At 44.8% G+C, this 23,933-nt stretch overlaps 2 protein-coding genes across 4 annotated transcripts in view; one reads left to right on the top strand and one right to left on the bottom strand.

Annotated features, from left to right (window-relative positions):
• The window catches only part of tecrb (trans-2,3-enoyl-CoA reductase b), a 67,208-nt gene extending 49,562 nt beyond the window's left edge, over positions 1-17,646 (top strand). For all 3 annotated transcript variants that reach the window (XM_065016592.1, XM_065016591.1, XM_065016590.1), the window contains 8 exons: positions 10,734-10,837; positions 11,829-11,944; positions 12,182-12,287; positions 13,082-13,154; positions 15,851-15,897; positions 16,020-16,077; positions 16,203-16,291; positions 16,912-17,646. In XM_065016592.1, coding sequence (XP_064872664.1) covers positions 10,734-10,837; positions 11,829-11,944; positions 12,182-12,287; positions 13,082-13,154; positions 15,851-15,897; positions 16,020-16,077; positions 16,203-16,291; positions 16,912-17,085 — 767 coding nt within the window. In that variant the 3' untranslated portion in view covers positions 17,086-17,646. The remainder of the gene's footprint in view (positions 1-10,733; positions 10,838-11,828; positions 11,945-12,181; positions 12,288-13,081; positions 13,155-15,850; positions 15,898-16,019; positions 16,078-16,202; positions 16,292-16,911) is intronic.
• Positions 17,647-19,938: 2,292 nt separating this feature from the next.
• ndufb7 (NADH:ubiquinone oxidoreductase subunit B7) lies at positions 19,939-23,621 on the bottom strand. The gene is made up of 3 exons (XM_065016587.1): positions 23,357-23,621; positions 22,526-22,694; positions 19,939-20,111 (listed from the first exon to the last, which is right to left on the bottom strand). Exons 1-3 carry the CDS (start codon positions 23,466-23,468, stop codon positions 20,027-20,029), a joined length of 366 nt encoding a protein of 121 aa, XP_064872659.1. The 5' UTR covers positions 23,469-23,621; the 3' UTR covers positions 19,939-20,026.
• Between the last annotated feature and the right edge of the window lie 312 nt (positions 23,622-23,933).

Below are 23,933 nucleotides of genomic sequence, written 5' to 3'. Positions count from 1 at the left end.
GCAGGCTGGTACAGGACAGTGTTGATATCTATAGTATAGTAGTGATGGTAGCAGGCTGGTACAGGACAGTGTTGATATCTATAGTATAGTAGTGATGGTAGCAGGCTGGTACAGGACAGTGTTGATATCTATAGTATAGTAGTGATGGTAGCAGGCTGGTACAGGACAGTGTTGATATCTATAGTATAGTAGTGATGGTAGCAGGCTGGTACAGGACAGTGTTGATATCTATAGTATAGTAGTGATGGTAGCAGGCTGGTACAGGACAGTGTTGATATCTATAGTATAGTAGTGATGGTAGCAGGCTGGTACAGGACAGTGTTGATATCTATAGTATAGTAGTGATGGTAGCAGGCTGGTACAGGACAGTGTTGATATCTATAGTATAGTAGTGATGGTAGCAGGCTGCTACAGGACAGTGTTGATATCTATAGTATAGTAGTGATGGTAGCAGGCTGGTACAGGACAGTGTTGATATCTATAGTATAGTAGTGATGGTAGCAGGCTGGTACAGGACAGTGTTGATATCTATAGTATAGTAGTGATGGTAGCAGGCTGGTACAGGACAGTGTTGATATCTATAGTATAGTAGTGATGGTAGCAGGCTGGTACAGGACAGTGTTGATATCTATAGTATAGTAGTGATGGTAGCAGGCTGGTACAGGACAGTGTTGATATCTATAGTATAGTAGTGATGGTAGCAGGCTGGTACAGGACAGTGTTGATATCTATAGTATAGTAGTGATGGTAGCAGGCTGGTACAGGACAGTGTTGATATCTATAGTATAGTAGTGATGGTAGCAGGCTGGTACAGGACAGTGTTGATATCTATAGTATAGTAGTGATGGTAGCAGGCTGGTACAGGACAGTGTTGATATCTATAGTATAGTAGTGATGGTAGCAGGCTGGTACAGGACAGTGTTGATATCTATAGTATAGTAGTGATGGTAGCAGGCTGGTACAGGACAGTGTTGATATCTATAGTATAGTAGTGATGGTAGCAGGCTGGTACAGGACAGTGTTGATATCTATAGTATAGTAGTGATGGTAGCAGGCTGGTACAGGACAGTGTTGATATCTATAGTATAGTAGTGATGGTAGCAGGCTGGTACAGGACAGTGTTGATATCTATAGTATAGTAGTGATGGTAGCAGGCTGGACAGTGTTGATATCTATAGTATAGTACAGGACAGTGTTGATATCTATAGTATAGTAGTGATGGTAGCAGGCTGGTACAGGACAGTGTTGATATCTATAGTATAGTAGTGATGGTAGCAGGCTGGTACAGGACAGTGTTGATATCTATAGTATAGTAGTGATGGTAGCAGGCTGGTACAGGACAGTGTTGATATCTATAGTATAGTAGTGATGGTAGCAGGCTGGTACAGGACAGTGTTGATATCTATAGTATAGTAGTGATGGTAGCAGGCTGGTACAGGACAGTGTTGATATCTATAGTATAGTAGTGATGGTAGCAGGCTGGTACAGGACAGTGTTGATATCTATAGTATAGTAGTGATGGTAGCAGGCTGGTACAGGACAGTGTTGATATCTATAGTATAGTAGTGATGGTAGCAGGCTGGTACAGGACAGTGTTGATATCTATAGTATAGTAGTGATGGTAGCAGGCTGGTACAGGACAGTGTTGATATCTATAGTATAGTAGTGATGGTAGCAGGCTGGTACAGGACAGTGTTGATATCTATAGTATAGTAGTGATGGTAGCAGGCTGGTACAGGACAGTGTTGATATCTATAGTATAGTAGTGATGGTAGCAGGCTGGTACAGGACAGTGTTGATATCTATAGTATAGTAGTGATGGTAGCAGGCTGGTACAGGACAGTGTTGATATCTATAGTATAGTAGTGATGGTAGCAGGCTGGTACAGGACAGTGTTGATATCTATAGTATAGTAGTGATGGTAGCAGGCTGGTACAGGACAGTGTTGATATCTATAGTATAGTAGTGATGGTAGCAGGCTGGTACAGGACAGTGTTGATATCTATAGTATAGTAGTGATGGTAGCAGGCTGGTACAGGACAGTGTTGATATCTATAGTATAGTAGTGATGGTAGCAGGCTGGTACAGGACAGTGTTGATATCTATAGTATAGTAGTGATGGTAGCAGGCTGGTACAGGACAGTGTTGATATCTATAGTATAGTAGTGATGGTAGCAGGCTGGTACAGGACAGTGTTGATATCTATAGTATAGTAGTGATGGTAGCAGGCTGGTACAGGACAGTGTTGATATCTATAGTATAGTAGTGATGGTAGCAGGCTGGTACAGGACAGTGTTGATATCTATAGTATAGTAGTGATGGTAGCAGGCTGGTACAGGACAGTGTTGATATCTATAGTATAGTAGTGATGGTAGCAGGCTGGTACAGGACAGTGTTGATATCTATAGTATAGTGATGGTAGCAGGCTGGTACAGGACAGTGTTGATATCTATAGTATAGTAGTGATGGTAGCAGGCTGGTACAGGACAGTGTTGATATCTATAGTATAGTAGTGATGGTAGCAGGCTGGTACAGGACAGTGTTGATATCTATAGTATAGTAGTGATGGTAGCAGGCTGGTACAGGACAGTGTTGATATCTATAGTATAGTAGTGATGGTAGCAGGCTGGTACAGGACAGTGTTGATATCTATAGTATAGTAGTGATGGTAGCAGGCTGGTACAGGACAGTGTTGATATCTATAGTATAGTAGTGATGGTAGCAGGCTGGTACAGGACAGTGTTGATATCTATAGTATAGTAGTGATGGTAGCAGGCTGGTACAGGACAGTGTTGATATCTATAGTATAGTAGTGATGGTAGCAGGCTGGTACAGGACAGTGTTGATATCTATAGTATAGTAGTGATGGTAGCAGGCTGGTACAGGACAGTGTTGATATCTATAGTATAGTAGTGATGGTAGCAGGCTGGTACAGGACAGTGTTGATATCTATAGTATAGTAGTGATGGTAGCAGGCTGGTACAGGACAGTGTTGATATCTATAGTATAGTAGTGATGGTAGCAGGCTGGTACAGGACAGTGTTGATATCTATAGTATAGTAGTGATGGTAGCAGGCTGGTACAGGACAGTGTTGATATCTATAGTATAGTAGTGATGGTAGCAGGCTGGTACAGGACAGTGTTGATATCTATAGTATAGTAGTGATGGTAGCAGGCTGGTACAGGACAGTGTTGATATCTATAGTATAGTAGTGATGGTAGCAGGCTGGTACAGGACAGTGTTGATATCTATAGTATAGTAGTGATGGTAGCAGGCTGGTACAGGACAGTGTTGATATCTATAGTATAGTAGTGATGGTAGCAGGCTGGTACAGGACAGTGTTGATATCTATAGTATAGTAGTGATGGTAGCAGGCTGGTACAGGACAGTGTTGATATCTATAGTATAGTAGTGATGGTAGCAGGCTGGTACAGGACAGTGTTGATATCTATAGTATAGTAGTGATGGTAGCAGGCTGGTACAGGACAGTGTTGATATCTATAGTATAGTAGTGATGGTAGCAGGCTGGTACAGGACAGTGTTGATATCTATAGTATAGTAGTGATGGTAGCAGGCTGGTACAGGACAGTGTTGATATCTATAGTATAGTAGTGATGGTAGCAGGCTGGTACAGGACAGTGTTGATATCTATAGTATAGTAGTGATGGTAGCAGGCTGGTACAGGACAGTGTTGATATCTATAGTATAGTAGTGATGGTAGCAGGCTGGTACAGGACAGTGTTGATATCTATAGTATAGTAGTGATGGTAGCAGGCTGGTACAGGACAGTGTTGATATCTATAGTATAGTAGTGATGGTAGCAGGCTGGTACAGGACAGTGTTGATATCTATAGTATAGTAGTGATGGTAGCAGGCTGGTACAGGACAGTGTTGATATCTATAGTATAGTAGTGATGGTAGCAGGCTGGTACAGGACAGTGTTGATATCTATAGTATAGTAGTGATGGTAGCAGGCTGGTACAGGACAGTGTTGATATCTATAGTATAGTAGTGATGGTAGCAGGCTGGTACAGGACAGTGTTGATATCTATAGTATAGTAGTGATGGTAGCAGGCTGGTACAGGACAGTGTTGATATCTATAGTATAGTAGTGATGGTAGCAGGCTGGTACAGGACAGTGTTGATATCTATAGTATAGTAGTGATGGTAGCAGGCTGCTACAGGACAGTGTTGATATCTATAGTATAGTAGTGATGGTAGCAGGCTGGTACAGGACAGTGTTGATATCTATAGTATAGTAGTGATGGTAGCAGGCTGGTACAGGACAGTGTTGATATCTATAGTATAGTAGTGATGGTAGCAGGCTGCTACAGGACAGTGTTGATATCTATAGTATAGTAGTGATGGTAGCAGGCTGGTACAGGACAGTGTTGATATCTATAGTATAGTAGTGATGGTAGCAGGCTGGTACAGGACAGTGTTGATATCTATAGTATAGTAGTGATGGTAGCAGGCTGGTACAGGACAGTGTTGATATCTATAGTATAGTAGTGATGGTAGCAGGCTGGTACAGGACAGTGTTGATATCTATAGTATAGTAGTGATGGTAGCAGGCTGGTACAGGACAGTGTTGATATCTATAGTATAGTAGTGATGGTAGCAGGCTGGTACAGGACAGTGTTGATATCTATAGTATAGTAGTGATGGTAGCAGGCTGGTACAGGACAGTGTTGATATCTATAGTATAGTAGTGATGGTAGCAGGCTGGTACAGGACAGTGTTGATATCTATAGTATAGTAGTGATGGTAGCAGGCTGGTACAGGACAGTGTTGATATCTATAGTATAGTAGTGATGGTAGCAGGCTGGTACAGGACAGTGTTGATATCTATAGTATAGTAGTGATGGTAGCAGGCTGGTACAGGACAGTGTTGATATCTATAGTATAGTAGTGATGGTAGCAGGCTGGTACAGGACAGTGTTGATATCTATAGTATAGTAGTGATGGTAGCAGGCTGGTACAGGACAGTGTTGATATCTATAGTATAGTAGTGATGGTAGCAGGCTGGTACAGGACAGTGTTGATATCTATAGTATAGTAGTGATGGTAGCAGGCTGGTACAGGACAGTGTTGATATCTATAGTATAGTAGTGATGGTAGCAGGCTGGTACAGGACAGTGTTGATATCTATAGTATAGTAGTGATGGTAGCAGGCTGGTACAGGACAGTGTTGATATCTATAGTATAGTAGTGATGGTAGCAGGCTGGTACAGGACAGTGTTGATATCTATAGTATAGTAGTGATGGTAGCAGGCTGCTACAGGACAGTGTTGATATCTATAGTATAGTAGTGATGGTAGCAGGCTGGTACAGGACAGTGTTGATATCTATAGTATAGTAGTGATGGTAGCAGGCTGGTACAGGACAGTGTTGATATCTATAGTATAGTAGTGATGGTAGCAGGCTGGTACAGGACAGTGTTGATATCTATGTATAGTAGTGATGGTAGCAGGCTGGTACAGGACAGTGTTGATATCTATAGTATAGTAGTGATGGTAGCAGGCTGGTACAGGACAGTGTTGATATCTATAGTATAGTAGTGATGGTAGCAGGCTGGTACAGGACAGTGTTGATATCTATAGTATAGTAGTGATGGTAGCAGGCTGGTACAGGACAGTGTTGATATCTATAGTATAGTAGTGATGGTAGCAGGCTGCTACAGGACAGTGTTGATATCTATAGTATAGTAGTGATGGTAGCAGGCTGGTACAGGACAGTGTTGATATCTATAGTATAGTAGTGATGGTAGCAGGCTGGGACAGTGGACAGTGTTGATATCTATAGTATAGTAGTGATGGTAGCAGGCTGGTACAGGACAGTGTTGATATCTATAGTATAGTAGTGATGGTAGCAGGCTGGTACAGGACAGTGTTGATATCTATAGTATAGTAGTGATGGTAGCAGGCTGGTACAGGACAGTGTTGATATCTATAGTATAGTAGTGATGGTAGCAGGCTGGTACAGGACAGTGTTGATATCTATAGTATAGTAGTGATGGTAGCAGGCTGGTACAGGACAGTGTTGATATCTATAGTATAGTAGTGATGGTAGCAGGCTGGTACAGGACAGTGTTGATATCTATAGTATAGTAGTGATGGTAGCAGGCTGGTACAGGACAGTGTTGATATCTATAGTATAGTAGTGATGGTAGCAGGCTGGTACAGGACAGTGTTGATATCTATAGTATAGTAGTGATGGTAGCAGGCTGGTACAGGACAGTGTTGATATCTATAGTATAGTAGTGATGGTAGCAGGCTGCTACAGGACAGTGTTGATATCTATAGTATAGTAGTGATGGTAGCAGGCTGGTACAGGACAGTGTTGATATCTATAGTATAGTAGTGATGGTAGCAGGCTGGTACAGGACAGTGTTGATATCTATAGTATAGTAGTGATGGTAGCAGGCTGGTACAGGACAGTGTTGATATCTATAGTATAGTAGTGATGGTAGCAGGCTGGTACAGGACAGTGTTGATATCTATAGTATAGTAGTGATGGTAGCAGGCTGGTACAGGACAGTGTTGATATCTATAGTATAGTAGTGATGGTAGCAGGCTGGTACAGGACAGTGTTGATATCTATAGTATAGTAGTGATGGTAGCAGGCTGGTACAGGACAGTGTTGATATCTATAGTATAGTAGTGATGGTAGCAGGCTGGTACAGGACAGTGTTGATATCTATAGTATAGTAGTGATGGTAGCAGGCTGGTACAGGACAGTGTTGATATCTATAGTATAGTAGTGATGGTAGCAGGCTGGTACAGGACAGTGTTGATATCTATAGTATAGTAGTGATGGTAGCAGGCTGGTACAGGACAGTGTTGATATCTATAGTATAGTAGTGATGGTAGCAGGCTGCTACAGGACAGTGTTGATATCTATAGTATAGTAGTGATGGTAGCAGGCTGCTACAGGACAGTGTTGATATCTATAGTATAGTAGTGATGGTAGCAGGCTGCTACAGGACAGTGTTGATATCTATAGTATAGTAGTGATGGTAGCAGGCTGGTACAGGACAGTGTTGATATCTATAGTATAGTAGTGATGGTAGCAGGCTGCTACAGGACAGTGTTGATATCTATAGTATAGTAGTGATGGTAGCAGGCTGCTACAGGACAGTGTTGATATCTATAGTATAGTAGTGATGGTAGCAGGCTGGTACAGGACAGTGTTGATATCTATAGTATAGTAGTGATGGTAGCAGGCTGGTACAGGACAGTGTTGATATCTATAGTATAGTAGTGATGGTAGCAGGCTGCTACAGGACAGTGTTGATATCTATAGTATAGTAGTGATGGTAGCAGGCTGGTACAGGACAGTGTTGATATCTATAGTATAGTAGTGATGGTAGCAGGCTGCTACAGGACAGTGTTGATATCTATAGTATAGTAGTGATGGTAGCAGGCTGCTACAGGACAGTGTTGATATCTATAGTATAGTAGTGATGGTAGCAGGCTGGTACAGGACAGTGTTGATATCTATAGTATAGTAGTGATGGTAGCAGGCTGGTACAGGACAGTGTTGATATCTATAGTATAGTAGTGATGGTAGCAGGCTGCTACAGGACAGTGTTGATATCTATAGTATAGTAGTGATGGTAGCAGGCTGGTACAGGACAGTGTTGATATCTATAGTATAGTAGTGATGGTAGCAGGCTGGTACAGGACAGTGTTGATATCTATAGTATAGTAGTGATGGTAGCAGGCTGCTAGAGGACAGTGTTGATATCTATAGTATAGTAGTGATGGTAGCAGGCTGCTACAGGACAGTGTTGATATCTATAGTATAGTAGTGGTAGCAGGCTAGTACAGGACAGTGTTGATATCTATAGTAGTAGTGATGGTAGCAGGCTGGTACAGGACAGTGTTGATATCTATAGTATAGTAGTGATGGTAGCAGGCTGGTACAGGACAGTGTTGATATCTATAGTATAGTAGTGATGGTAGCAGGCTGGTACAGGACAGTGTTGATATCTATAGTATAGTAGTGATGGTAGCAGGCTGGTACAGGACAGTGTTGATATCTATAGTATAGTAGTGATGGTAGCAGGCTGGTACAGGACAGTGTTGATATCTATAGTATAGTAGTGATGGTAGCAGGCTGCTACAGGACAGTGTTGATATCTATAGTATAGTAGTGATGGTAGCAGGCTGGTACAGGACAGTGTTGATATCTATAGTATAGTAGTGATGGTAGCAGGCTGGTACAGGACAGTGTTGATATCTATAGTATAGTAGTGATGGTAGCAGGCTGGTACAGGACAGTGTTGATATCTATAGTATAGTAGTGATGGTAGCAGGCTGGTACAGGACAGTGTTGATATCTATAGTATAGTAGTGATGGTAGCAGGCTGCTACAGGACAGTGTTGATATCTATGGTATAGTAGTGATGGTAGCAGGCTGCTACAGGACAGTGTTGATATCTATAGTATAGTAGTGATGGTAGCAGGCTGGTACAGGACAGTGTTGATATCTATAGTATAGTAGTGATGGTAGCAGGCTGCTACAGGACAGTGTTGATATCTATAGTAGTGATGGTAGCAGGCTAGTACAGGACAGTGTTGATATCTATAGTAGTGATGGTAGCAGGCTGGTACAGGACAGTGTTGATATCTATAGTATAGTAGTGATGGTAGCAGGCTGGTACAGGACAGTGTTGATATCTATAGTATAGTAGTGATGGTAGCAGGCTGGTACAGGACAGTGTTGATATCTATAGTATAGTAGTGATGGTAGCAGGCTGGTACAGGACAGTGTTGATATCTATAGTATAGTAGTGATGGTAGCAGGCTGGTACAGGACAGTGTTGATATCTATAGTATAGTAGTGATGGTAGCAGGCTGCTACAGGACAGTGTTGATATCTATGGTATAGTAGTGATGGTAGCAGGCTGCTACAGGACAGTGTTGATATCTATAGTATAGTAGTGATGGTAGCAGGCTGGTACAGGACAGTGTTGATATCTATAGTATAGTAGTGATGGTAGCAGGCTGGTACAGGACAGTGTTGATATCTATAGTATAGTAGTGATGGTAGCAGGCTGCTAGAGGACAGTGTTGATATCTATAGTATAGTAGTGATGGTAGCAGGCTGCTAGAGGACAGTGTTGATATCTATAGTATAGTAGTGATGGTAGCAGGCTGCTACAGGACAGTGTTGATATCTATGGTATAGTAGTGATGGTAGCAGGCTGCTACAGGACAGTGTTGATATCTATAGTATAGTAGTGATGGTAGCAGGCTGGTACAGGACAGTGTTGATATCTATAGTATAGTAGTGATGGTAGCAGGCTGGTACAGGACAGTGTTGATATCTATAGTATAGTAGTGATGGTAGCAGGCTGGTACAGGACAGTGTTGATATCTATAGTATAGTAGTGATGGTAGCAGGCTGCTAGAGGACAGTGTTGATATCTATAGTATAGTAGTGATGGTAGCAGGCTGCTAGAGGACAGTGTTGATATCTATAGTAGTGATGGTAGCAGGCTAGTACAGGACAGTGTTGATATCTATAGTAGTGATGGTAGCAGGCTGGTACAGGACAGTGTTGATATCTATAGTATAGTAGTGATGGTAGCAGGCTGGTACAGGACAGTGTTGATATCTATAGTATAGTAGTGATGGTAGCAGGCTGGTACAGGACAGTGTTGATATCTATAGTATAGTAGTGATGGTAGCAGGCTGGTACAGGACAGTGTTGATATCTATAGTATAGTAGTGATGGTAGCAGGCTGGTACAGGACAGTGTTGATATCTATAGTATAGTAGTGATGGTAGCAGGCTGGTACAGGACAGTGTTGATATCTATAGTATAGTAGTGATGGTAGCAGGCTGGTACAGGACAGTGTTGATATCTATAGTATAGTAGTGATGGTAGCAGGCTGGTACAGGACAGTGTTGATATCTATAGTATAGTAGTGATGGTAGCAGGCTGGTACAGGACAGTGTTGATATCTATAGTATAGTAGTGATGGTAGCAGGCTGGTACAGGACAGTGTTGATATCTATAGTATAGTAGTGATGGTAGCAGGCTGGTACAGGACAGTGTTGATATCTATAGTATAGTAGTGATGGTAGCAGGCTGGTACAGGACAGTGTTGATATCTATAGTATAGTAGTGATGGTAGCAGGCTGGTACAGGACAGTGTTGATATCTATAGTATAGTAGTGATGGTAGCAGGCTGGTACAGGACAGTGTTGATATCTATAGTATAGTAGTGATGGTAGCAGGCTGGTACAGGACAGTGTTGATATCTATAGTATAGTAGTGATGGTAGCAGGCTGGTACAGGACAGTGTTGATATCTATAGTATAGTAGTGATGGTAGCAGGCTGGTACAGGACAGTGTTGATATCTATAGTATAGTAGTGATGGTAGCAGGCTGGTACAGGACAGTGTTGATATCTATAGTATAGTAGTGATGGTAGCAGGCTGCTACAGGACAGTGTTGATATCTATAGTATAGTAGTGATGGTAGCAGGCTGGTACAGGACAGTGTTGATATCTATAGTATAGTAGTGATGGTAGCAGGCTGGTACAGGACAGTGTTGATATCTATAGTATAGTAGTGATGGTAGCAGGCTGGTACAGGACAGTGTTGATATCTATAGTATAGTAGTGATGGTAGCAGGCTGCTAGAGGGTAAGGACTGATCATGCAACTTGTTTGTGGGGCTGTTATTAATCAGAATTCTCTTCTTCTCTCTCTATCAGAGGGTAAGTCTCTAAAGGATGAGGATGTTCTGCAGCACCTTCCTGTGGGAACCACGGCAACCTTCTACTTCCGAGACCTGGGAGCTCAAATCAGCTGGGTGACCGTGAGTACACACAGGCACACGCATACCACACACACAGGCACACGCATACCACACACACAGGCACACGCATACCACACACACAGGCACACGCATACCACACACACAGGCACACGCATACCACACACACAGGCACACCCGCATACCACAGGCACACCCGCATACCACACACACAGGCACACCCGCATACCACACACACAGGCACACTCATACCACACACACAGGCACACTCATATACCACACACACAGGCACACACTCATACCACAGGCACACGCATACCACACACACAGGCACACACGCATACCACACACACAGGCACACGCTCATACCACACACACAGGCACACGCTCATACCACACACACAGGCACACGCTCATACCACACAGGGGTTGATGAATGATCCGGAGCTCTGACACAACGGGGTTGACGAAGGATCCGGAGCTCTGACACAACGGGGTTGACGAATGATCCGGAGCTCTGACACAACAGGGTTGATGAATGATCCAGAGCTGACACAACAGGGTTGACGAATGATCCAGAGCTGACACAACAGGGTTGACGAATGATCCGGAGCTCTGACACAACAGGGTTGACGAATGATCCGGAGCTCTGACACAACAGGGTTGACGAATGATCCGGAGCTCTGACACAACAGGGTTGATGAATGATCCGGAGCTCTGACACAACAGGGTTGATGAATGATCCGGAGCTCTGACACAACAGGGTTGATGAATGATCCGGAGCTCTGACACAACAGGGTTGATGAATGATCCGGAGCTCTGACACAACAGGGTTGATGAATGATCCGGAGCTCTGACACAACAGGGTTGATGAATGATCCAGAGCTCTGACACAACAGGGTTGATGAATGATCCAGAGCTGGACTATTATGCTGAACAAAAAATATAAATGCAACAATTTCCAATATTTTCCTGCGTTACAGTTGACATGAGGAAATCAGTCAATTGAAATAGGTCTCTGATTGTCTCTCAGGTGTTTCTGACAGAGTATGGTGGTCCTCTCCTCCTCTACCTAATGTTCTACTTCCGTGTTCCCTTCATCTACGCCCCCAAATATGACTTCACCACCAGCAAGCACTGGGTCGTACAGTGAGTCTCTCTATCTCTCACACACACACACACACACACACTGGGTCGTAGTCAGACGACTGTATATCTGAGTGGAACTGCAATGAGCCGCTTGTTAGATGTGAATCATATTTGTCTGCTAGTTAAACTCTAGTTCATCAAACTATGAATGGTAGGAATAAGGACAACCATTGTCTTTGGTTTCTATGGTGAGTATCCTGGTGCATGTTGGGTAATGTAGTTTGTGTGTGATCCCAGTCTAGCCTGTATGTGTCACTCCTTCCATTACCTGAAGAGACTCCTGGAGACCCTGTTTGTCCATCGTTTCTCCCACGGGACCATGCCGTTACGCAACATCTTCAAGGTGACACACACACTGACGGCGCACACACACTGACGGTACACACACACGCATTCATAACACACACACACTGACGCATGGACACACACACACTGACGCATGCACACACACACACACTGACGCATGCACACACACACACTGACGCATGCACACACACACACTGGCGCATGCACACACACACACATTCATAACACACACACTGACACGCGCACACATACACTGGCGCATGCACACACACACACATTCATAACACACACACTGACACGCGCACACATACACTGACGCATGCACACACACACACATTCATAACACACACACTGACACGCGCACACATACACTGACGCATGCACACACACACACATTCATAACACACACACTGACACGCGCACACATACACTGACGCATGCACACACGCATTCATAACACATTCACTGTGTCTCTTTCTCTGTCTGACACACACCACAGCCTTAGTTGCCCTCTTACCTCATCGTGATGGTGTATCACCTTACACATACCTCATCTAGGGAACCCTAGCCTGTCTCTTCAACCCAGGGTGACCTTTGAACCTGCTGAGAGATTCTGGGGTCATCTCACACTGTGGTCCGCATCCTAATTGGCTCCCTATTTCCTATGTAATGCGCTACTTTTGATCAGGGCCCATATGACTCTGGTCAAAAGTAGTGCACTATATATAGTGGATAGGGTAATGGGCCCTGGTTAAAAGGTAGTGCAGTATATAGGGAATTCTGGATGAAGCCTGTGTGTGATAAAGTGTGTTCTGTGTTCCTGTGTTCCAGAACTGCACCTACTACTGGGGCTTTGCTGCCTGGATGGCCTACTATATTAACCACCCACTATATACACCACCTAGTGAGTACGCTACTATATTAACCACCCACTATATACACCCCCTAGTGAGTACGCTACTATATTAACCACCCCCTAGTGAGTACGCTACTATATTAAACACCCACTATATACACCACCTAGTGAGTACGCTACTATATTAACCACCCCCTAGTGAGTATGCTACTATATTAACCACCCACTATATACACCACCTAGTGAGTACGCTACTATATTAACCACCCCCTAGTGAGTACGCTACTATATTAACCACCCTCTATATACACCACCTAGTGAGTACGCTACTATATTAACCACCCTCTATATACACCACCCCCTATATACACCACCCCCTAGTGAGTACGCTACTATATTAACCACCCCCTAGTGAGTACGCTACTATATTAACCACCCTCTATATACACCACCCCCTAGTGAGTACGCTACTATATTAACCACCCTCTATATACACCACCCCCTAGTGAGTACGCTACTATGTTAACCACCCTCTATATACACCAACCCCTAGTGAGTACGCTACTATATTAACCACCCACTATATACACCACCTAGTGAGTACGCTACTATATTAACTACCCCCTAGTGAGTACGTTACTATATTAACCACCCACTATATACACCCCCTAGTGAGTACGCTACTATATTAATCACCCCCTAGTGAGTATGCTACTATATTAACCACCCACTATATACACCACCTAGTGAGTACGCTACTATATTAACCACCCACTATATACACCACCTAGTGAGTACGCTACTATATTAACCACCCTCTATATACACCACCCCCTAGTGAGTACGCTACTATATTAACCAACCTCTATATACACCACCCCCTAGTGAGTACGCTACTAAATTAACCACCCACTATATACACCACCTAGTGAGTACGCTACTATATTAACTACCCCCTAGTGAGTACGCTACTATATTAACCACCCTCTATATACACCACCCCCTAGTGAGTACGCTACTATATTAACCAACCTCTATATACACCACCCCCTAGTGAGTGTGCTACTATATTAACCACCCCCTAGTGAGTGTGCTACTATATTAACCACCCCCTAGTGAGTACGCTACTATATTAACCACCCTCTATATACACCACCCCATAGTGAGTACGCTACTATATTAACCACCCCCTAGTGAGTGTGCTACTATATTAACCACCCCCTAGTGAGTGTGCTACTATATTAACCACCCCCTAGTGAGTGTGCTACTATATTAACCACCCCCTAGTGAGTACGCTACTATATTAACCACCCTCTATATACACCACCCCATAGTGAGTATGCTACTATATTAACCACCACCTAGTGAGTACGCTACTATATTAACCACCCTCTATATACACCACCTAGTGAGTACGCTACTATATTAACCAACCCCTAGTGAGTACGCTACTATATTAACCACCCTCTATATACACCACCTAGTGAGTACGCTACTATATTAACCACCACCTAGTGAGTACGCTACTATATTTACCACCCTCTATATACACCACCTAGTAAGTACGCTACTATATTAACCACTACCTAGTGAGTACGCTACTATATTAACCACCCCCTAGTGAGTACGCTACTATATTAAACCTACCCTCTATATTACACCACCCCTAGTGTGTACACCCCTAGTGAGTACGCTACTATATGAACCACCCCCTAGTGAGTACGCTACTATATTAACCACCCTCTATATACACCACCCCTAGTGAGTACGCTACTATATTAACCACCACCCCTAGTGAGTACGCTACTATATTAAACTATATTAACACCCCTAGTGAGTACGCTACTATATTAACCACCCCCTAGTGAGTACGCTACTATATGAACCACCCCCTAGTGAGTACGCTACTATATTAACCACCCTCTATATACACCACCCCCTAGTGAGTACGCTACTATATTAACCACCCCTAGTGAGTACGCTACTATATTAAACACCACCTAGTGAGTACGCTACTATATTAACCACCCCTAGTGAGTACGCTACCCCTATATTAACCACCCTCTATATACACCACCCCTAGTGAGTACGCTACTATATTAACTCTATATACACCCCCTAGTGAGTACGCTACTATATTAACCACCCCTAGTGAGTACCGCTACTATATTAACCACCCCCTAGTGAGTACGCTACTATATTAACCACCCCCTAGTGAGTACGCTACTATATTAACCACCCCTAGTGAGTACGCTAGTGAGTACGCTACTATATTAACCACCCTCTATATACACCACCCCTAGTGAGTACGCTACTATATTAACCACCCCCTAGTGAGTACGCTATATTACTATATTAAACACCCCCTAGTGAGTACGCTACTATATTAACCTATATACACCCCTAGTGAGTACGCTACTATATGAACCACCCCTATATTTACCACCCTCTATATACAGTGAGTACGCTACTATATTAACCACCCCTCTATATACCACCACACCCCTAGTGAGTACGCTACTATATTAACCACCCCTAGTGAGTACGCTACTATATGAACCACCCTCTATATAACCACCCCTAGTGAGTACGCTACTATATTAACCACCCCTACTATATTAACCCCTAGTGAGTACCCCGCTAGTGAGTACGCTACTATATTAACCACCCCCTAGTGAGTACGCTACTATATTAAACACCCCCTAGTGAGTACGCTACTATATTAACCACCCTTGTCTTTTCAGCAATCTATGGTGAGCAGCAGGTCAGGATTGCCCTCATCATCTTTCTGGTAAGACTCTACTGTTCTATGCTCTACTATAATGTACTCTACTATAATGTACTCATCCTGTATACTATAGTAATAGAACAATATCATAGTAAATGGTTATTTAGTAGATGCCATCTTCTCAGTTCTGTCAGGTTGGTAACTTCTCCATCCATATCGCCCTGCGGAACCTCCGCCCACCAGGTACACACTCCTATTGAATATGCAAACACTAGAACACATCAATCAGTTCAACATACACTGTTTTCTCTATGTGCTACAAAACAGTAGCCCACAATAATCTCTCTCCCTCGGTCTGTCTCCATCAGGATCTAAGACCAGGAAGATCCCCTACCCCACTAAGAACCCCTTCACCTGGATCTTCCTGCTGGTCTCCTGTCCCAACTACACCTATGAGGTGAGTCTTATTTTGTTTTATTTTACCTTTATTTAACTAGGCAAGTCGGTTAAGAACAAATTCTTATTTTCAATGACGGCCTAGGAACAGTGGGTTAACTGCCTGTTCAGGGGCAGAACGACAGATTTTTACCTTGTCAGCTCGGGGGTTTGAACTTGCAACCTTCCGGTTACTAGTCCAACGCTCTAACCACTAGGCTAGTCCAGGCACAGATCTAGGATCAGCTTCCCCTCCACCAATCTTAACCATTAGTGTGGAAAATGCAAAGATCAACGTCTAGGGGCGACATCACCCTGTATTTAGTCCAGGGTGATGCTGCTCTCTGCTGGTTAGGAGGAACAGTGTGAATTATGTCTCTCACTGTAGTAGTTAGGCTCATGGCCACCTAGTGGCAGAGACATTTGTGTGTATAGGAAACGGGTTTGGATACCTGGTCAGTTATATAACTAAATGTATTCCACATTTAACCCCTCTGAATCAGAGGTGCGGGGGGCTGCCTTATTCAACATCCACATTTAACCCAACCCCTCTGAATCAGAGGTGTGGGGGGTTGCCTTATTCAACATCCACATTATGATATGTGTGTGTGTGTGTGTAACACCATCTCTCCTCTCCTGTAGCTGGGCTCGTGGTTCGGCTTCACCTTGATGACTCAGTGTCTGCCGGTGGCTTTCTTCACGGCGGTGGGCTTCATCCAGATGACGGTGTGGGCCAAGGGGAAGCACCGCAGCTACCTGAAAGAGTTCCGGGACTACCCTCCCCTTCGCTCGCCCATCCTCCCCTTCGTCCTCTAGAGAAGACTGGAGACCCACCCAAACCTACACTACACTGGACTGACCTGGAATGAGAACCCTGCCCCCCTTTCGCTCGCCCATCCTCCCCTTCGTCCTCTAGAGAAGACTGGAGACCCACCCAAACCTACACTACACTGGACTGACCTGGAATGAGAACCCTGCCCCCTTGACTACCCCCCCCTACCCTCCAATTAATAACACTTACCCCCCCAAAAAAAAACATTTTGAGGAGACTGTCTTATACTATGCTTTCCCACACAGAAGTTTCTGCCTAACAATGCTCCTCAACCCACGTGATTGGCTATTGTTATTTTTCTTATCTGAGTGTTTAATAACCTGACTGACAGTCTGGCGTGTCTCAAATGGTACAATACTACAGGGCCCTCGGGTCAAAAGTAGTGCACTACATAGGGGCTAGGGAGCCATTTGGGATGTGACCAGTATCTAACAAGGTGTAGGTCTATCTGCTCTGGGTTACTTTAGTTGTTTTTTACTCATGTGAAGAAGTATAACAATACCAAAGTCTTTGATCAGAAATGGGGAAATAAACCATGAGCTTTTGGTCGTTCTGTTGGAACTTTCATTAGAAAGTTGATCTGATATAGACTACTGTTACTACACTGGAGACTAATACACGCCATATGATACATCTCTAAGGCTGCGTTTACACATGCAGACCAATTGTGATCCCACCCCACAAATTGGTCTTTTGACCAATCTCAGATCTGATTGCGCAAATGAGTGAGAAATCAGAATTGGGCTGCCTGTCTAAACCCAGCCTGTGACAGAATGCGAAACTAAATTGATTCTATTCAATCAGTTGATGGATCTAGATTGTAGCAGAGCTACTGTCAGTAGAGGGAAAGATGTCATCCTGAATGACCAGATAAAGTGCACATGTCCATATGATCTAGGATCAGCTCCCCTCTTATCATTATGAAATAAAAGGCTAACCTGATCCTAGATCAGTAGTTCTACTCAGGGATTAGCGTTTCACCCCGTTGAACGTAGCACAGGCAGGACTAGTGATGAAGAAACAAACTGATCTTGATTCACTCAGATCAGCATTAACTGGTGACAGCTGATGTCTGGGTGGAGTCAGAGGTGGAACTGCGTTAGAGCGGTCAAATCCCCAAGCAGCTCCGTGTGATAAGACCGGTTAACACCATCACGGACACAGACATTGGATAAGACAAACCCCATTCAGCTGTGTTAAAGTTCAAACACTTGAATTAGACTGGTAGGCAGAAATCCCCCGAACATCATTTGACAGAGTCATTATTCCTGACCCTGATAGAAGTTCAAAACAGAGTAGGCTCTAACGCAGCACAGATAAAGGGTTTGTCAATAGCAGCCTCTCTGATTCGTCAGCTCCTACTGCAGCTACACCTCCAACACCGTGGAAACATCAGCTATGTGGATCCGGCCAACGCTGGTTGACACGCGGTCTGATTGAATCCAGGCCTAAATGTTTGTCCAGGATTCAGTTAGATCGCAGGTTGTTGACAATGACGCTTTTTAAAGGCAGTTTTCCGATAGAGCCGACATGCAGCGTGAATGAGATCTCAACCCCACTGTCAGATAGCTGGCTCAGACCCTGCTCTGATACACACCCCTCCTACTACCTGGGGTGTATTCACAACCCCACTGTCAGATAGCTGGCTCAGACCCTGCTCTGATACACACCCCCTCCTACTACCTGGGGTGTATTCAACAACCCCACTGTCAGATAGCTGGCTCAGACCCTGCTCTGATACACACCCCTCCTACTACCTGGGGTGTATTCAACAACCCCACTGTCAGATAGCTGGCTCAGACCCTGCTCTGATACACACCCTCCTACTACCTGGGGTGTATTCAACAACCCCACTGTCAGATAGCTGGCTCAGACCCTGCTCTGATACACACCCCTCCTACTACCTGGGGTGTATTCAACAACCCCACTGTCAGATAGCTGGCTCAGACCCTGCTCTGATACACACCCCTCCTACTACCTGGGGTGTATTCAACAACCCCACTGTCAGATAGCTGGCTCAGACCCTGCTCTGATACACACCCCTCCTACTACCTGGGGTGTATTCAACAACCCCACTGTCAGATAGCTGGCTCAGACCCTGCTCTGATACACACCCCTCCTACTACCTGGGGTGTATTCAACAACCCCACTGTCAGATAGCTGGCTCAGACCCTGCTCTGATACACACCCTCCTACTACCTGGGGTGTATTCAACAACCCCACTGTCAGATAGCTGGCTCAGACCCTGCTCTGATACACACCCTCCTGCTACCTGGGGTGTATTCAACAACCCCACTGTCAGATAGCTGGCTCAGACCCTGCTCTGATACACACCCCTCCTACTACCTGGGGTGTATTCAACAACCCCACTGTCAGATAGCTGGCTCAGACCCCGCTCTGATACACACCCCTCCTACTACCTGGGGTGTATTCAACAACCCCACTGTCAGATAGCTGGCTCAGACCCTGCTCTGATACACACCCCTCCTACTACCTGGGGTGTATTCAACAACACTGTCAGATAGCTGGCTCAGACCCTGCTCTGATACACACCCCTCCTGCTACCTGGGGTGTATTCAACAACCCCACTGTCAGATAGCTGGCTCAGACCCTGCTCTGATACACACCCCTCCTACTACCTGGGGTGTATTCAACAACCCCACTGTCAGATAGCTGGCTCAGACCCTGCTCTGATACACACCCCTCCTACGACCTGGGGTGTATTCAACAAAAACAAGCATTTCTATTGGACAGATTGGGGTGGGTCCCTCCACGTTGGTTCCTGTGTGGTTCCTCGGCTCGTAACGTACCAGGAAACAAACAAAGAGACGGGTGGATCAGGTCTAGAGTCATGGAGCTCTTTATTGTGGAGAGCAGCAGGTATGTACACAGAGGGGTTAGAGGTCATGATGACGATGATGATGCTCAAGCTGCCTGGGCTTCCTCCACCCTCTTCTTCCTCATCTGCAGCCGTCGCTCCCGCTCATACTCCTTCATACGCATCACGTAGCTACACACACACACACAAGAGGGGCGTTAAAGTGGATTTGATGGGGGAGGACCTCAGATGGCAGTACTACTACTACAAGTCTGACAACTCTATTCACATGTGACCATCAGACACATGCATCAACTCTCTTTGATAACAATACATGCCATTTTGTACTGTAATCGAAAGCCACGTGACCACTGTCAAGTCAACTTCCTGTTCCCTCTAAGCTGTGCGCGGCCACTCACCTCCTCCAGGACAGCAGAGCAGAAGAAATGCCAGCCCGCACAGACTCAAGAGATTGGACTTCACCCCCATTAGTTTGCACTATATAGACTAACGTTTGTCTCTGATTGAATCAACTTATCAAACCCTTTTCAATGCAAGATTGAGTCTGATTTTGTTGTAGGCGGAGCCAGTCTCATGGAATGTAGGCCTGCATTGAACCACACCTATAGGTTACTGTAGGCCTGCATTGAACCCCACCTACAGGTTACTGTAGGCCTGCATTGAACCCCACCTATAGGTTACTGTAGGCCTGCATTGAACCCCACCTATAGGTTACTGTAGGCCTGCATTGAACCCCACCTACAGGTTACTGTAGGCCTGCATTGAACCCCACCTATAGGTTACTGTAGGTCTGCATTGAACCCCACCTATAGGTTACTGTAGGCCTGCATTGAACCCCACCTACAGGTTACTGTAGATCTGCATTGAACCCCACCTATAGGTTACTGTAGGCCTGCATTGAACCCCACCTACAGGTTACTGTAGATCTGCATTGAACCCCACCTATAGGTTACTGTAGGCCTGCATTGAACCTCACCTATAGGTTACTGTAGGTCTGCATTGAACCCCACCTATAGGTTACTGTAGGCCTGCATTGAACCCCACCTACAGGTTACTGTAGACCTGCATTGAACCCCACCTACAGGTTACTGTAGGCCTGCATTGAACCCCACCTACAGGTTACTGTAGGCCTGCATTGAACCCCACCTATAGGTTACTGTAGGCCTGCATTGAACCCCACCTATAGGTTACTGTAGGCCTGCATTGAACCCCACCTATAGGTTACTGTAGGCCTGCATTGAACCCCACCTATAGGTTACTGTAGGCCTGCATTGAACCCCACCTATAGGTTACTGTAGGCCTGCATTGAACCCCACCTATAGGTTACTGTAGGCCTGCATTGAACCCCACCTATAGGTTACTGTAGACCTGCATTGAACCCCACCTATAGGTTACTGTAGGCCTGCATTGAACCCCACCTATAGGTTACATTATAGAAATCAAAGGCTATTTCCATGTGAAAATGTTCTGGGATTTTCTCTATTGGTAGGCCACTCTGATAGGAGTACATTGGTTACTGTCTAAACTGATGGTACAACCTATTGGCTACTGTCTAAAACTGATGGTACAGCCTATTGGTTACTGTCTAAAACTGATGGTACAGCCTATTGGTTACTGTCTAAAACTGATGGTACAGCCTATTGGTTACTGTCTAAAACTGATGGTACAGCCTATTGGTTACTGTCTAAAACTGATGGTACAGCCTATTGGTTACTGTCTAAAACTGATGGTACAGCCTATTGGTTACTATCTAAAACTGATGGTACAGCCTACTGGTTACTGTCTAAAACTGATGGTACAGCCTATTGGTTACTGTCTAAAACTGATGGCACAGCCTATTGGTTACTGTCTAAAACTGATGGTACAGCCTATTGGCTACTGTCTAAAACTGATGGTACAGCCTATTGGTTACTGTCTAAAACTGATGGTACAGCCTCAGTGTTCACTGTAAACAGGAAGTTGCACAGAAGGTTCAAGTTTCTGCTCACAAGACCTGAACTGCTCAGTGGACATGACCCCAGTGGGATTTAAACAGGGAACATTGGACATGACCCCAGTGGGATTTAAACAGGGAACATTGGACATGACCCCAGTGGGATTTAAACAGGGAACATTGGACATGACCCCAGTGGGATTTAAACAGGGAACATTGGACATGACCCCAGTGGGATTTAGAAAGGGAACATTGGACATGACCCCAGTGGGATTTAAACTCAAAACCCTGGCTGGGATGCAACCATAAAGTGTGTCCAGGAAAGCCAGAAACAAACTCCATGTGCTGCTAAACCTCGACCTACACCTAGAACCAGGCAGATACCTACACCTAGAACCAGGCAGATACCTACACCTAGAACCAGGCAGATACCTACTCCTAGAACCAGGCAGATACCTACTCCTAGAACCAGGCAGATACCTACTCCTAGAACCAGGCAGATACCTACTCCTAGAACCAGGCAGATACCTACTCCTAGAACCAGGCAGATACCTACTCCTAGAACCAGGCAGATACCTACTCCTAGAACCAGGCAGATACCTACTCCTAGAACCAGGCAGATACCTACTCCTAGAACCAGGCAGATACTTACTCCTGGTGCTCGCAGTAGTCCCAGTCGTGTCTCTCGTGTTTACAGGCCAGGAAGTTGGGCCAGTTGTCCCTCTTACACTTCATGAGCTTGATGAGGTGGTGGGCGCAGTAGTCCCTCTGGAGTACAGGGACCTGGGCCAGGTTCATCTGGGCCTGGGAGGCCACCATCTCTACCAGGGGGACAAGATAACATGTTACACCAGGGGTTAATGGGGGAGGACACCATCTCTACCAGGGGGACAAGATAACATGTTACACCATCTCTACCAGGGGGACAAGATAACAAGTTACCCCGGGGGGGTTAATGGGGGGGGGGCATCGAGTGGGGGGACATACAAAATGAAGATTGTCAACAAGGAAAGGAGTAGGCTATGTCCTGAGATGTGTATAAGTGAAGCCTCGCATGTTCCGTAATGCATTATATGTATGCGAGGAACTCTTGTACTGCTGGCAAGCAACTACTCTTTCACAGAGTAAGGAAAGGAGACGAGGAGAGGAAGACATTGGATTATTGAGATGCACCCGGGATGTATGACTGAATTTGACGGGGAATATCTGTTCACAACCATTTTGCTGTCTGAACTGACAGTTTTATTAATTAAAATATAAACACTTTACACGAATGGAAAGGAGGCGAAATACAAGTTATATTTAATAGGGAACATATCATGCTAGCCAAATGTGGGTAACGTTAGCAAGCCACTACTAGTTGCAGTTAGCTTGCTAGCGGACTTTACTTTCCATGGACATGAGTCCACCAGCAGACACTTTGCAAGCATACGATCAGACCATCAGCACACGATCAGACCAAAACAGTCTCAACAATACACACCTCTCTCTTTCCTCTCGTCGAAGCCGAATTCGGGGTCAAAGCCAAACGGTTTCGCAGGGTCAGGCTCGGTCTCCGTCTCGGTGATATACCGCCGCGTGAGGTGAGCTCCCATGGTGCTAACGGTATTTTTTCACAATTAAAATAAAATAATCGGTGTTTCCTACGACTCTGGGAGAGAACTAATTCAAGATTGACAGAATAAATCTGCCATTCAGTCACCTCCACAAGACCCAACGAGCTACTTCCTTTCTGCAACGGAAATAAACAAGTCGAGCCGTACTAGAGTGAAACACCTCCCCGGTCATAGCACCATGCGCGAAAGTGGTTCCACTAAGCGCTCTTCTTCCTCTTCTTCGATGGCGGTTGGCATCCATACTCACACGAATCCTCTCAGTATCCTTCCCCTTCAACCCATCTGCCTCAGCTGTGGTGTATTTTCATATATGCCAAGGGATGTCAGGCTTCCCTAAATATTTGACCCAAAAATGTTCAACAATTATAAAATAATTTCTCTCTGTGTTTTCATAATTTCCATTCAATTCTTAAGTGGCCGAGTCTCACCGGATAAATCGATCAC

Source organism: Oncorhynchus nerka, unplaced genomic scaffold (genome assembly GCF_034236695.1).
Source record: "Oncorhynchus nerka isolate Pitt River unplaced genomic scaffold, Oner_Uvic_2.0 unplaced_scaffold_962, whole genome shotgun sequence".
In the NCBI taxonomy this organism is placed as follows: Eukaryota; Metazoa; Chordata; class Actinopteri; order Salmoniformes; family Salmonidae; genus Oncorhynchus; species Oncorhynchus nerka.
Note: the sequence above shows the minus strand (reverse complement) of the source record. Positions and strands in the feature narration are given on the sequence as shown.